General features: G+C 37.2%; 1 protein-coding gene across 1 annotated transcript; it reads left to right on the forward strand.

Annotated features, from left to right (window-relative positions):
* Window positions 1-1,300: 1,300 nt before the first annotated feature.
* Window positions 1,301-12,714, forward strand: LOC112742863 (uncharacterized). Its single transcript, XM_025792106.3, has 14 exons — window positions 1,301-2,396; window positions 2,541-2,630; window positions 3,161-3,223; window positions 4,055-4,141; window positions 4,290-4,421; window positions 4,548-4,705; window positions 5,004-5,238; window positions 5,405-5,515; window positions 5,779-6,837; window positions 6,972-7,232; window positions 7,610-7,795; window positions 8,304-9,458; window positions 9,837-10,184; window positions 11,926-12,714. Exons 1-14 carry the CDS (start codon window positions 1,992-1,994, stop codon window positions 12,349-12,351), a joined length of 4,716 nt encoding a protein of 1,571 aa, XP_025647891.1. The 5' UTR covers window positions 1,301-1,991; the 3' UTR covers window positions 12,352-12,714.
* Window positions 12,715-16,146: the final 3,432 nt, after the last annotated feature.

Consider the following 16,146-nt stretch of genomic DNA (forward strand, 5'->3'; position numbering starts at 1 on the left):
GGAGTGTTGGGCGGCTAAAGGGGAGCACGAACATAAGCTGAGTGTGGCAGAGATGAAGATGTTGAGATGGATGAGTGGTCATACGCGATTGGATAAAATAAGGAATGAAGATATAAGGGAGAGAGTTGGAGTAGCACCTATTGTGGAAAAGATGGTTGAATCGCGTCTCAGGTGGTTTGGACATGTGAGAAGAAGACCGATAGAACATCCAGTCAGGAGGGTGGATGAGATGGAAGATGGACAAAGGGCGAAAGGCAAAGGAAGACCTAAGAAGACCATCCATGAGGTGGTCAAACGAGATCTACATGTAAACGGTCTCTCTGTAGACATGATACATGACAGAGCACAATGGCGTCGTTTGATTCATGTAGCCGACCCCACTTAGTGGGACAAGGCTTTGTTGTTGTTGTTGTAATTTTGTTTAACATAATCATTGGGCAGAAGTAGAACCAATTAAAAAACAGAAGTATAAAGAAGAAAAACTAAAATGAAGCTGAAGCAGAATGAAACAAAAGTAAAATGAAGTAGAAGAAAAGGTAAAAGCAAAATGAAGCAGAATGGAGGCTGAATCTGAGACGACAAACAATGATAACGGACACGAAGGAAGCAACTCGTCGATAACATCTTCCAACAACGATGGCAGCAGCCGTGTCACCCTTCGTCGCCTCACTCTTTCTCAACCCATTTCTTGCTCTTTGCAATGTGATATCTCTTTTGTGGTCTCTCTGTCGTATTGTCTTTCTCTCTCTTGAGGCGTGAAGGGTGGTGGAATAAGGATTCGACGATGCTCCTGTTTGATTGACGCAACATATCTGGAAAGGTGGAGAAGGCGAATGTGACAGTGTTGGAGACCGTCTCAAAGGTCAACGCAACAGATTTGGGAGCTTTTATTCAGTGGACATCTCAGCATAGTTTCGAGAGCTTTTCTTCAGTGGAAAAGGCATGGGTTTGGACCTTCTTCATCGCCAGCATCACTGCCATTCAGCCGCATCGACATCTATGAATTTTTCCAAAGCGATGAATTTTCATCGAATGTTCTCTTTCGCGCGTAGTTTCTCCATCTCCTTCTTCCCTTCAACCCCTTGTGTTTCTGGTCATTGAATCGAGTTTGGGAGGTGGAAGGAGAGGTGGTCGAGGGTGGAATTGGAGTGGAAGGAGGGGTGCGATGGAGGTGGGAGGAATGAAGGTGAGAGAGAGAGACAAGAGTAGAGGAGGGAGACGGAAAGGTGGAAAAAGAGTAAAGGGTTAATTTTATCTTTCTCAAAATAAAAAGGGAGATAATTTATAAATTTAGAAAAAATTGAGAAAATATTTAATTTAGGAATGAAATATTCTGTTAAATCAAACAGTTTTGTTACGGTAGGGACTTAATTGAAAGAAAAAATTAGTACAATGACCCAATTAAAAAAAAAAATATAAAGACCTAATTGAAAATTTTATGAACTATAAAAACTACCTTCTCTAGAATCACCCAATTAATAAATTAGTAATTAAAACCATTTAATAATTGGTTTGATTTTTAAAACCTCGAGAAGGACAGACTCGAAATTAAAAGCTATTATTACCCGGACCATTAGTTAGCAGGACTAGAGGAATAGTTCGAGTAACTCCCGGTTCAGTGTGAGTCTCTGACTTGGGGATTTGGGGTTTGCTTAATTGCTTCCTTCTTCATACTTGATACTTCATAGGTTTTGCGGATTTGCTCAGCCTAAACCCTCTAACTCATAATCTGCTTTCGGCCTCTTCCCAGCCTCCCTTCGCCGGTGACAGAGTCGGACACCCTTCAACCTTCCACCCTTCTCAGCTCCAGCCTTCATCGCAGCTTCGCTGCTCCGTGTCCCTTCTCTCACTCTCACTCGAGGGAGCCAACAATAACCGACCTTGTAGCTCTTTTCTGCTTCCCTTTGCTCCCTTTCGCACCTTTTTTTACCACAGCATTACCATTTTCTTTAAATCCCATCAACAAGACACACATAACCCTAGTGGTACTGATGACGAGGGTCTACGGAACCGGCATATATGATTTCCGGCGGCACAGGGTGGCAGAGTACCCTGTGGAATCGAAGGCAGTGGACTCGAACCAGAAGTCCGGAGGCGGTGGCGTGCCAAGCACAATTACGCTGTCAGAGATCCAGCGCGACAGGCTCACGAAGATTGCGGAGGCGAATTGGTTGAAGACGGGCGAACCCAAGAAAAAGCCCTTCGACCCTGAGCTGGTTCGCAATATATACGAGACGGAGCTGTTGGTGGGAGATGGGCACAAGCCCGTTCCTCTGCAGAGGGTAATGATTCTCGAGGTTAGCCAGTACCTCGAGAACTACCTCTGGCCTAATTTCGACCCTCAAAACGCCTCCTTTGAGCACGTCATGTCCATCATCCTCATGGTCAACGAAAAGGTATTACTATCTCACCTGATTACTTTAGATTTGACCTACCTTTTAGTTCTAAGCTGCTTCATGAGAATAATCAGCATCCAATTATGCTCCGAAGCAGTATATTTTCATGTCACTCTTAACCATTGGAACATGTGTGGCTTACAGTTCCGAGAAAACGTGGCGGCTTGGGTTTGTTTCTATGAAAGGAAGGATGTTTTCGAAGGCTTTCTTGAGAGGGTTCTTCACCTAAAGGAGGTACTATATCTTGTGTGCACTATTTATAGACTTATACTGGCCTTTTTACTTCTAATTTTATGCCCTTGTTACTATTTATTTGGGTTTGAGAGGGAGGGAGTGATTCAGTTCTGTTCTTGTGAATGGATGATATATTATTACTACATAAACTGAGAACATCGTTTTAGTTGGCCATTATCATGATGTTTAAAATATGTTAGACTTTCTGTTTGGCATTTAATATAGGGTTGGAAATTTTATTTAAGGGAACAAATTAGTGGGAGGGAAGGAGAGCCTTGAACCGGCTGAGTCGTCCTCGTGTGACTCCAAGGTCGTGGAGGCAGTCATTGATATCTAATTATTAGGTTAGACTGTCTACATTACACTCTGCGGCTCTTTCACAGACCTTGTGTTAACGCGGGATGCTTGTGCACTGGGCTACCTTTCTTAAAAACAGATTAGTGGGAGGGTAGCATTTGAGTAAACAATCCTATTTCTATATATGTTGTGCCGTTTTATTTAATCTTATATGTATCCCTATTTGACTGCAGGGAAGAGATCTTAGTATAGCAGAGAAGACAAATTACTTGGTTTTCATGATAAATGCCTTTCAGGTATATTGGCAGAGCACTTCATCATTTACATAGGCTACGTTTGGATACTGTATTTGAGACAAAAATATTGAGATAGGAGGGCATAGAGACTTGTTTGGTTGAAGGGACAGTGACAAATTGTCTCTGAGAAAATTCTTGTATTTTCTGTACTTTTTGAAAGTGAGGACAGAATATCCTTGTACCCGTCTCCGTCCCTATCTCTGTATTTCTGCCTCAAAAATAATATCCTTGCTTACATAGTTGGTACCAAAATCTATTTTATCATCAAAGGCTTCCCTGTTGTTGTTGAACTATTATTGTCTTATTCCCCTTTTGCAATTTAGCTTTTAAAAGCTTTTTCTTTGGGTTTTACTTTGTGGGGGTGTTTTGGTGGGAGGTGGCAGGTGGGTTTGCTTTACCATGGGTGGTGATGGTGAAAACTATCATCACAAAAGATGCTTTACTGTGCTTGTTTCAAATAGTGAATGTTAGTTTTTTTTTTCTTGGTCCGTTGAAAATAACCCCAAATGTACCACCAAAGCAAATAACTAATTTGTAAATGTAAAGTCACCGATTCCTACAACAGAACATGTATTATATCATTCTTATAGTGCATTTAGAATTTGGCCTCTTTTTTATGATTGTCAGTTGGTACTATAAAGATTTGACTAGGCAAGTACAACGTAGGAATATAATGTACTTCAAATTCCATTAATGAATTGAAGGTAGCCAACAAGACTTTAGGGATGTTCATTTTATACAAATAGGGCCTTAGGTAGCTGTTATGTATATGAATGATTCCCCTATACCTAGGACAAACATTGTTGTTGACTTCATGACTGTTTATTGCAGAGTTTAGAAGATGAGGTTGTTAGCAAGATAGTCTTGAGACTAGCAAGTTTGAAATCCTGGTACAGTTTGTCTTATGGTCGGTTTCAGGTAAGATCAAAACAAATGATCAGTATATTTGTTGATTTACTCTTACTTTTGTTACTCATATTCATTAATATTTCTTCCCTTTGGTTAATGTTAAATAATATTTTTTACATGCTAAATGCATTTTGGGCCTTGGTCTTTACCCATGTAGATGGAGCTTTGTCTTAATCCGGGTTTGATCAAGAAATGGAAAAGGATGATAAGGAGGGAACCTGTGAAGGGAGATCCATCATCTACAGTTGAAGTGATGTTCTTGAGAAACCTAATAGAAGAATTTCTGGAGGTTTGCAAAATTTTTGAGCCACATCAAGTCCCAACTACATTTATAATGTTCTCCCTTACAAAAAGAGTAATTTTTTAGCCAAAATTGTTAAGCTAACTCCCCCCGCCCCCGTTTTTTTTTCTTCAGATATTGGATTCACAGGTCTTTTCCCAGAGACATTTATCTGGTGAAGATGAGCTTATTGATGATGGTGGTTTGGGGCTTGCTAATGATGCTTGTGTACTGTATTGTGAGAGGTTTATGGAATTTCTTATTGACCTCTTGAGTCAATTGCCTACACGGAGGTGTGTGGCTATGATTATCTGGATGCTCTCTCATTCAAGCATCAGTTATTTATTTCAACTTTTCATTTTCCAAACTTAGATTTTTGTTTTACTTGCTATAGCGGGGTCATTATATTACGTGTACAACTTAAATTTTGTCTGGCGAGTTTGGTTGAATTCTGAAAGGATTTGATTTTGATAGACATGAAGTGAGGAAATGCTTCACAGCAGCGTCATTTTCATATGTACCCTTGCAGAACGTCTTCTGCGTTCTCAATAGGCCAATAAATCAATTACCCTCTTCTCATTTAAATTGTAGGTACCTGAGGCCGCTTGTGGCTGATGTAGCCGTAGTTGCCAAATGCCATTTGAGTGCACTCTATAGGCATGAGAAGGGGAAACTTTTTGCACAGTTAGTCGATTTATTACAATTCTATGAAGGGTTCGAAATCAACGATCACACTGGCACACAGTTAACAGATCATGAAGTTCTTGAATCTCATTATAGTTGTATGCAATCATTCCAGTTACTCGCATTTAAAAAGATTGAGAAGGTATGTTTAAATGTAACTTTGTCTATATGAACAAAATCTAATTAAAATTTTCCTTGTTGCATTTTTTGTGATATGATATGACTCTTCATTCTTCCTCTCCACCTAATACTTGTTTGTTGGCATTAGCAGATTTAACACCTAATTTCTTTCTCTTACGTGGTTGTAGCTGCGGGAACTTGCTTTGAGTAACATCGGTTCAATCCACAAGCGTGCAGATCTATCCAAGAAATTGTCTGTCCTTCTTCCTGAGGAATTAAGGGATTTGGTTTGCTGCAAGGTATGATTAATACACAAGATTTTTCTACTCATTTCTCTAGTCTTAGAATTTAAATTGTTCTCTGCACTATAATATGAGGGAGAAGTGATGCTTTGTCAATGAGGTGTTACTCTGTAGCTTTTAAGTCTTATACGATATAATAGTGGCTTATTCCTTCTGTTAATTAGTTTCTGAAATATCCTCTGTAATAATTCATGTAACTGTGAACCAAACCATGGATTAACACCACAACCTTCAACTTGTGGCATTATTTCCTTATGCAGCTCAAACTGGTTTCTAAGGAAGATCCCTGGTCAGAGCGGGTTGATTTTCTTATAGAAGTAATGGTGTCCTTTTTTGAGAAGCAACAATCTCAAAAGGAAGCCATCAATGCTCTTCCTCTATACCCAAATGAGCAGATTATGTGGGATGAAAGTGTTGTACCAAGCATAAATTATTCTGGAGAAGGTTGTTTGGCATTGCCAAAACTTAACTTACAGTTCTTAACACTTCATGATTATCTTCTTCGAAATTTTAATCTCTTCCGACTTGAATCAACATATGAGATACGTGAGGATATTCAGGAAGCCATTCCACACCTTCTTGCATATATTAACAGTGAAGGAGAAACTGCTTTTCGTGGTTGGTCAAGAATGGGGGTGCCAATTAAGGAATTCAAGATAACTGAAGTGAAACAACCAAACATAGGTGAGGTCAAGCCTTCGTCTGTGACAGCGGAAGTTACGTATAGCATTTCAAGCTACAGATCACAGGTTAGATCAGAATGGGATTCATTGAAAGAACATGATGTATTGTTTTTACTATGTATTCGCCCCTCGTTTGAACCGCTTAGTACAGAAGAAGCAGCCAAAGCTAGTGTGCCCCAAAAACTTGGTCTACAATGTGTTCGAGGATGTGAAATTATCGAGATTCGTGATGAAGAAGGAACCCTTATGAATGATTTTTCTGGAAGGATTAAAAGGGATGAATGGAAGCCACCAAAGGGGGAGCTCAGAACAGTTACTGTGGCTTTGGATACTGCTCAATACCACATGGATGTCAGTAATATTGCAGAGAAAGGGGCAGAAGATGTTTATGGTACATTTAATGTGTTAATGAGAAGAAAGCCAAAAGAAAACAATTTTAAAGCCATCTTAGAATCAATAAGGGATTTAATGAATGAATACTGCATTGTTCCTAAGTGGTTGGAGAATATATTTCTTGGTTACGGTGATCCTTCGGCTGCACAGTGGACTAAGATGCCTGATCTGCTGGAAACAGTAGATTTCAAAGATACTTTTTTAGATGCTGATCACTTGAAAGAATGTTTTGTGGATTATGAGGTTGGTATTATTTCATTTTTAGATTTGTAGAGATTATTGTGTATGGATATGACTGATATCTGTCATTAGGAGTGATAGTATGGGATTAAGATGTTGATGTGACTTTTGTCTTAACTTTTTCTTGGGTCTTTCAGGTTTCATTCACTAATCCCAATGGGACAGAAAGCACGAATCCAAGGCCTCCTTTTAAGATCATGCTTCCCCGAACACTCAAAGCAACTGCCAGTTCTCTTCACAGGAGTGCAACATCTGTTGGTGGACCAAACAGTATCAATGTGGATGATGATAATCATCTGAAAGAAAGACTTATTGTTGAGACTTATACACCCCCGGACCCTGGTCCTTATCCTCAAGATCAGCCAAAACAGAATTCAGTTAGATTTACACCCACACAGGTGCTCTCAGCTCTTCCAATATTTTGATGTAGTTGGTTGTAGAGGAATGCCCATGTTAATGGAGTAAGCAAGCAAATAGCATAAGAGATTTACACCCACCCACCCACCCCCACACACACAATTTCCTATGACATGTTTACTAGGCCTTTATACTAAATTTGTTATGGGATGACATTATGCTTGTAATTTCTTGTTGATGATCTGTTGATCATTGTAAGGAGTTTCCTACAGGATAGCTTTGTTGTACTCTTGGGCCATTCCTTAGATGTAATTGTTGTTGTTGTTGTTGTTATTATTATTATTATTATTATTATTATTATTATTATTATTGGAATTTGTAGATACTGATGATAATGATGTGGAATATTCTTAAACAGGTTGAAGCAATTATCTCTGGCATTCAACCTGGCCTGACTATGGTTGTAGGGCCGCCTGGTACAGGAAAAACTGATACAGCTGTGCAAATTCTGAATGTTTTATATCATAATTGTCCTTCTCAGAGAACCTTAATAATTACTCATTCAAATCAGGCTCTAAATGATCTGTTTGAGAAGATAATGCTGGTAGGATGTCACATGTCTATTCCCTTATTTATGTTAAATATTTTATTAGTGCGATATGTCTTAGTAAAATCCATAGTTATTTGCTATTTATTAGTCTTTGGCTGAAAAAGACTGCTAGAATTTTCTGAAGAACATTGTCTTTGTACAACATTTGGTCATACTTGTGTGGCATAACTTTTGGTTTATAATTGAATTTTGTTTTGCTCCACTTGTCATGTCATGATGCATGTTATAGCATTATTTTGTGGTATTAGAAACCTGACATAATTCCATAAATCACAAGCAATATAATGTTTCAACCAATTTTAAAAATTTTGGAGAGTGAACACATTTTTTTTATTTTTAGATCGTTTGATTCATGTAGTCGATCATACCCACTGGGGCAAGGCTGATTGATGTTTACGATGGTCTTTGTGGTTACTCTAGCTTAATGCCATCAAGTTTTCTATATATTCTTGCCTTCTGTATAGAAGTTTGATGTATTCCATTTTACTTATTTTTGATTTAGAGAGATGTTCCTGCACGGTATCTCCTTCGACTTGGTCAAGGAGAACAAGAGCTGGCAACTGATCTTGATTTTAGTCGTCAAGGACGTGTTAATGCAATGCTTGTTAGACGGTTAGAATTGCTGAGTGAAGTCGAGAGGCTAGCAAGGTCTCTTCAACTTCCGGAGGATGTGGGTTACACATGTGAAACTGCTGGATACTTTTGGTTGCTTCATGTCTATTCACGCTGGGAGCAATTTCTTGCTGCTTGTGCTGAGAATAAAGATAAGCAAAGCTTTGTTAGAGATCGTTTTCCCTTCAAGGAGTTCTTCTCTGATGCACCACATCCAGTATTTACTGGGGAATCTTTTGAGAAAGATATGAGGGCTGCTATGGGGTGCTTTCGTCATCTGAAGACGATGTTTCAAGAACTTGAAGAGTGTCGAGCATTTGAATTACTGAAGTCAACAGCTGATAGAGCTAATTACTTAATGACCAAACAAGCTAAAATTGTGGCCATGACTTGTACTCATGCAGCACTAAAGAGGAAGGATTTCCTTCAGTTAGGTTTTAAGTATGACAACTTGTTAATGGAAGAAAGTGCCCAAATTTTGGAAATTGAGACTTTCATTCCAATGTTACTTCAGAGGCAGGAAGATGGTCATGCACGGCTTAAACGCTGCATCTTAATTGGTGATCATCACCAGTTGCCTCCTGTTGTGAAGAATATGGCCTTCCAAAAGTACAGCCACATGGATCAGAGTCTATTTACTAGGTTTGTTCGTTTGGGTATTCCTTACATAGAGCTAAATGCCCAGGGAAGAGCCAGGCCAAGTATAGCTCAACTTTACAACTGGAGATACAGAGATTTGGGAGACCTTCCTTATGTAAAGGAGGCAGACATATTCCATAGGGCAAATGCAGGATTTGCTTATGATTATCAGTTAGTGGATGTTCCAGATTACCTTGGTAAGGGAGAGACAACTCCGTCCCCTTGGTTTTACCAAAATGAGGGAGAAGCAGAATATGTGGTCAGTGTCTATATATACATGCGTCTCTTAGGGTACCCTGCAAATAAGATATCAATTTTGACTACTTATAATGGCCAGAAACTTCTCATCCGTGATGTGATAAATAGAAGATGCGTTCCATATGACTTCATTGGTCCACCAAGCAAGGTATGCTGCTCAGTGGTTGCTCATTAATTTCATATCATATAGTGGACAGAATTTCCCAGGGATTTATTTGATCTGATTTGTGAAGATTCTTCCTTTTCACTCTGGTTGAAAATTTTTTTATAAAGATGCACTCACAAAGATTCACAACAAGAAGAAATCTTCCTTGCAAAATATAATGTTTACAAATAATTTTATAAAAATAGGTTTAAAAAAAAAATATTGTATGGAGGACACAAAATAAGATGACTTTTCTAACAAGTCACGTAGACAAATTTAATTTTCTATAACATTTAAGTAAACAAGGAGTCTGTGATATTGTAATTTTTGAAAGTTTTGGCATCAACCAGGTTTCATTGTTCTATTCTTGACTACTTTCAGGTTACTACAGTCGATAAATTTCAAGGTCAGCAAAATGATTTTATATTGCTATCCCTTGTGCGAACTCGATTCGTTGGTCATCTTCGTGATGTAAGAAGATTGGTGGTTGCCATGTCACGTGCTCGTCTTGGGTTATATGTGTTCTGCCGTCGTTCCCTTTTTGAGCAGTGTTATGAGCTGCAGCCTACGTTTCAGCTGCTTCTCCAGAGACCAGACCACCTTGCCCTTAATTTGAGTGAAATTACATCATATACCGAACGAAATGTTGAAGATCCCGGGCCTAAACATCATATTCATCTTGTAAATAGCATTGAGGAGATGGGTAGTATCATAGAAAGGCTTTATCAGGTATGTCCAACATCTCACTATATAAGAAAGTTGTTTATATGTATATATGTCAGTGATTTTATTATCATTATGTTAAAACTGGTACCAACAGAATGCTCCCACAGCACTCGATAAAACAAAAACAAATTGAACAGGTTACCCTTTAGGCAAAATACTCTCAGCTGGAATTTATTGAATGGAAATGCAGAAATTACAATAGAATAGAAAAATGATAGCAGAGGAATATTGAGAGTCCTCTTCTCTCCTAGCCTAGGCCTTTCCAAGTCTTTTCCTGCCTCAATACCTATTCGGTTCCTTCTTTTATTGCCTCACTCTCTCTCTAATTGAAATCTTCACAATCATGCAGTTCCCTGATTCTCCTCTGATTGATTCAATCAGTTATTGCCTCCTAAAATCATGCAGTCCCTGATTCTCCTCTAACTGATTCAATCAGTTATTGCTTCCTAAAATAAATCAGTTATTTAAATCAGTTACTCCTCCCTTTCCTTTATTATTTCGTCTAGAATAATGATAAGGTAAAGAGATTATTATCTTCCCCTTTTTAGCTGCCTGCACTGCTGACTCAGCATTTTCCTCAGGGTATGTAACACATTATTATTTCTTTTAGATAGGAAACAAAATTCTTAGTTCGGTAGAAAAGATTTGAAAGAGAGAGAGAGGATAAGGTAATTTCACAAAAAAAGATTACAAGAGATTGGGCCATCTAACAAGACAACCATTCTCTTCAAATGAAAAGACCGATTGCTGAACACCACAATATGGTTATTTAAGTTACTCTGACCTTATTCCGTCATTTATTTCTGATAAAATAAATTTGTCAAGCCAATTTGAAAGTTCAAGAGATAAGGGATTTAGAATATTCCTTCGTTAACATAAAAACAGAACACAAAGCTACCCATGCCCTCAACATTTAGGTAAACCTCATTGAAGGCATGGTTTACACTAGATAGAGACAAATGGCTAGTGTATGATTTTGTGTTTTGATTTTTGGACAGAAAGGCAGGAAAGGGAAGGGGAAGGGTTTGAAATGTAAAATGGAGGAAGCTTTATATTTCAATACCTTCCTCCCTTCCTTACCACTGAAAAATTGACTGTTCCTCTGTTGGTCCTGGTGCTTTAGACATTGCCTACGTGTGAAACATACTCTCTATTTTCTTATTGTATGTTGTCCTTGTTACATTTTCAATGCTCTTTTATCTATTAGTAATCAAGTGTTGTCCCAATGCAGGGTTTATTTTTTCTTTTCCCGTCCCATTCTTGTAGTTGTGGCTAGGAGTATAGAACCATGCGTGCTAAGTCTAAAGTTCATTCTTGTAGTTGTGTTACAAACTTACACGATTAATGTGATATACCCTTCCTCTATATTTATTGCCAAATTTGATGGAAGTGATGTTTAAATAATCTGCATTAAAGACTTGTGTTTAACCAACTTGAGTTGGTCGAGTAATTAACTCATTCGTCTGCCTAAGCAAGTGTTGGGATTCAAATCCCACCTAGTGTATGCAGCAACCTATTGGCTAGTGGCGAACTCTTAAATGGAGCTTTATCCGTAGCGTATTTGTCTGTGTTTGCCCTATTTGGAAGTTTCATTTGGGCTAGCGCATTTTCCTTTTTGTTCTCTGTGCATATTGTTCTTCCCATATAATCTTTTGTTTTATTAACAGATTCTGCTCTCTGCTGTTTTCCCTCAACTTAAAGACAATTTCTGAAATTGCTGAATTCACATTTTCTTCATCTCCAGGAACGGTTGAGACATCAGTTTGAGCAAAACAGACCTTACTTTGGTCACATAGAACCAACAGTAGGCACAAATCAAGTGCCAAGCAGCCAGCAGACATCTCCCACTGATATGCATGAACAGAATGAAAGTGACGAGGTCACGATGGTTGATGGGCATGTGGCTGAAGATGTGCAGCCTGAAAGCAATATGGATGCACCTGAACCATGCCAAAGTGAGGAAGAAACAATGGTCGATGGCCATGTGGCCCAAGAAGTGCCACCTGAAAGCAACATGAGCATCCCCGAATCTTGTGTTGTTGAGGATGCTACAATGGCTGATGGACATGCGGCCCAAAGCATGTCACCCAAAAGCAACACGGATGATATTACAATGGTTGATGGCAGTGCTAGTGTTCAAAATGGGAGCTCAGCACCATTGGAGCCATAAAGATGAGGATCCAGGTTTTAGAGGTGCCACATGGTATTTGAAAGAGCACTAGACTTAGCATCTTTTTCTGATCAGTGCAAATCCTTCGGTTGTGGGGAATTCCTTTGCCGAGATAAATCATTGCCATTGATAAGCTGTATTAGATTATTAAATAGCAAATGAGGTTTTGGATTCTGTAGTGATAAAGGTCAGCCGGGGGTATTTTGCATTAGCATGCTAGTCGTATTGTTGTTCATAGGATGGTATCTTGGTGTTTGCGTACGACGAGGCAGTATTTATTTCGTCAAATTTTGACAGACAATGATGAATCTTCAATGTAGATTATTAACCTCTCTACATTTATTAGTGTAAGATGTATTATTATTTCCTGGTGTAGCTACACGATCTATGTATCTGACATCACACGGTGTTGAAATCATGAGACGCGTATGGAGCTATATCGGGGACGGGGGCATGCGAAGTGCATTTCGAAAGCAAAAAGCTTAACCGTTTTAGGCAGCCGTGCAAAATTTGAGTTTAATATTTGTGCAAAATTTGAGTTTAATATTTATTCGTTAATAGTGTAAAATATTTTATCAACTATACAAGATTTTTGGGAGTTACTAATTTTTAATATTTTTAGTTATTATTTAACTAATACAAATTTTAAATTATTTTTAACAAATAAATTTTATTAATTTATATATGTAAATTTTAAAAAGTATCAATGTAAATTGTATTGATTTGTGTAAAATTTTAATAAATATATATATATTATATTTTTTTATATATAAAATGTGTAAATTATTATTAGTTAAATATAAATTAAAAAATAATAATATATATTGATCATGTATTTTTGTTTATTATATAATTGTGTTCTTTTTCTTTTTGGATAAATTTTCAAAAAGTCGGGCAACTCAAACCTGTAATTGTGATATAATAGTTGTCATTGTTTATAGTTGTAGATATGCTAGACGTGGCCCTTCAAAACTCCCTTACAATGTGTATAATAGGATTGCTACACATTCATATAACTATATAATTAAGTTGGTCCAAGTTTAAATTGAATTAAGCGCATTAAATAGAGAGTGAAAAACACGTGCCGGAGACGAAAGAAACTCCTCATTTTTCATTCACGGTTCATTATGAAAAAAAGTTATATTTTCAACACGAAACCAATACACAAAAACATTCATTTGCTTCGAATCTCTCTGAATATCACTCAAACTTCAATCACATTCTCTGTGGAAACCACCACTGGAAAGGAATCAGAAGAAAATTTCGCAAGCAACAACCAGAAACAAACGAAAACAGCAACAAAGACTACCAAAGGTATGAGAAAACTACTGTTCATTTAAAATCTTGCAACGTCTCATTTAAAATTTTGCTTCGTTTAGTAGATTGAACTATTGTGAATGATTTTTACAGTATAACTAGGCCTTGGAATGAAATTTGTTGTTATTTTCATTCAATTCAATGTAACTAGGGTTTTAAGATATACGTGCTTGTTCTTATTGGTGTGGATAGTTTAACTAGAGCTTTGTTACTATCTTCAGTACTTCTTTTGCATGGAAGAATACTATTCTTGTTGATTGAAAATTGATCATCATTTATTAACCACATGAATATTTTTCGGTTCAGTGGCCTTTGTAATTTTGGTTCTGTGCATGAATGATTTTTGGTTCGGTGGGTTGTGCCATTTTAATTAACTTGATTAAGATATACATGCTTGTGCTTGTTGATGTATTGAATGAGTTTTGTTTAGGACAATTGACATTAGAGACAACTCTTTCACTTTGATAAACCATAGTACTGTAAAATTGTCTCATTATATTAGATAGATTTCAGCATGAATGGTAGTTGACCTTGATACTTAAAGAAAGATATCAAATTTCAGTAAGTTTTTAAAGAAGCCAATTTGCAAATGTCATTTTGAAAGAAAACCTAATTCATGAAATTTGAAAAACTTTTCTTTTGGAAAACCTTGGATAGATTTCTGTGCATGAATTAGTTTCGGTTCGGTGGCTTGTTGCATTTTAATTGACTTGATTAAGATATACATGTGATAAATCCACGTTTCATGGTATTTATTTGCTCTAATTAGGTATATTTTATCAACTTTTCCTACACTTATTCAATGAAATAGCATAGTTTCATGATTTCTTCCTAAATTGTGCTTAAAAGTGAAAACATGCTCTTTTGTTCTTAATTTTAGTCAATTTTACTTACTTTAATCCCATTTGGTGCCTTGATGTATTTGTTAAGTTATTTCAGGTTTCCAAGGCAAATATGGGTTGAAGAAGTGAGAAAAAGAGCATGGAAAAGGGAAGAAACCATGAAGAAATGGAGTTTGGAAATTCTAGCATGTGTGCGCATGCACAAGTATGCGTGCATACGCACAAGGAAGATTTGCGAGCGACGCGTACGTGTGACCCACGCATACGCGTGGATGGATTTTTTTCAGGTGACACGTACGCGTGACCAGAATCACGTGACCTCATTAATGCAAATCGCTGGGGGCGAATTCTGGGCCTCCAAAATCCAGTCCAACTCATTTCTGAAGCTATTTCAACCCCAATTCAAGTGGAAACAAGGGGGGAGGGGGGCAATTAGGTTTAGCTTTTATGATGTTTTCTCTTAGTTTCTAGAGAGAGACGCTCATTTCTCTCTCTAGAATTAGGGTTTCTTAGTTTAATTTCTTATAATTTCTACTTTTAATTCTTGTTTTTATTTACTTTTCCTTGTCATTTATTGTTATTGAATCTTTGTTCTTTCCTTCTATTTTGTTATTTCATTTCTTTTATTCTTTTATGTTTACGACACTTTGCTATTTTAATTTTCAATTAATGAAATTTATGTTTTATGTTCATTTATTGCTTTCTTTAGTCGTTGTTATGATTTTCTCGCTTTTGTTATTTTAGATTTTATTTTTAATGCAATTTATTATTATTTTATTTTCATGCACACCAAGTGTTTGATAAAATGCTTGGCTTAGCTTTTACTTAGTTTTTCTCCACTCTTGGCTTGAAATTGATGACTTTGGTGATCCTTGAGTCATTGATGTCCATTTTTGTTTGATATATTAGAGTAGTTAGTTGATTTGGTCTCCATTGACTTTATGTGACCCTAAGTGTTGACATAGGACTTATGGATTGAAATCAACTATGCTTACTTGACTTATCTTTGATGTAAGGTTGACTAAATAGGATTAACTCTTCGTAATCATCATGTGTTTGTAGTCAATGTCTAGGATAGGTAACCTTAGCTCTCAATTACTTGCCAAGAGGTTTTCTTGCATTTAAAGTTTCCTTTTCTAGCATTTAATTGCTTTTACTTTCATTGTTTTGATTTTTAATTCCTTGCATGTTTAGTTTTCACACTCTTGGTTGAGAAATTGGGTGTTTGGATGGAATTGAGTTGTGGATGTCCATTCCGCATTGTGTGAGGATTGTTAATTGATTTGGTTTCCCTTGACTCTAAGTGACCCACTATTGTTGACTTAGGACTTATGGATTGGAATCAATTATGCCCTTTTGACTAATTCTCAAGTAAGATTTACTAACTGGGATTAATTCCACACAATTTCCATGTTTGTGGTCCACAACTAGGATAGGAATCCTTAATTCCCCAATTCTCACCAAGAGTCTTCTTGCATGTTCATTTAATTTCTTGCTATTTACAATTCTTGAACTCTTGCATTCCCAATTCCCCATGCTCCCTCCATAGCCAATGATGATCACATTTCATTGCAACTCCTAGGGAAGACGACCCGAGGTTTAATTACTCTTGGTTTATATATGGTTTGAATTGTGA

This window comes from Arachis hypogaea, chromosome 2, assembly GCF_003086295.3.
Source record: "Arachis hypogaea cultivar Tifrunner chromosome 2, arahy.Tifrunner.gnm2.J5K5, whole genome shotgun sequence".
Classification (NCBI taxonomy): domain Eukaryota; kingdom Viridiplantae; phylum Streptophyta; class Magnoliopsida; order Fabales; family Fabaceae; genus Arachis; species Arachis hypogaea.

Bases quoted from the DNA above. Each gene is read 5' to 3' on its own strand.
- LOC112742863 (XM_025792106.3), top strand. From the start codon at position 1,992: ATGACGAGGGTCTACGGAACCGGCATATATGATTTCCGGCGGCACAGG. The intron at 3,224-4,054 runs GTATATTGGCAG...TGTTTATTGCAG, and splicing joins TCATGATAAATGCCTTTCAG to AGTTTAGAAGATGAGGTTGT. The intron at 4,422-4,547 runs GTTTGCAAAATT...TTTTTTCTTCAG, and splicing joins TAATAGAAGAATTTCTGGAG to ATATTGGATTCACAGGTCTT.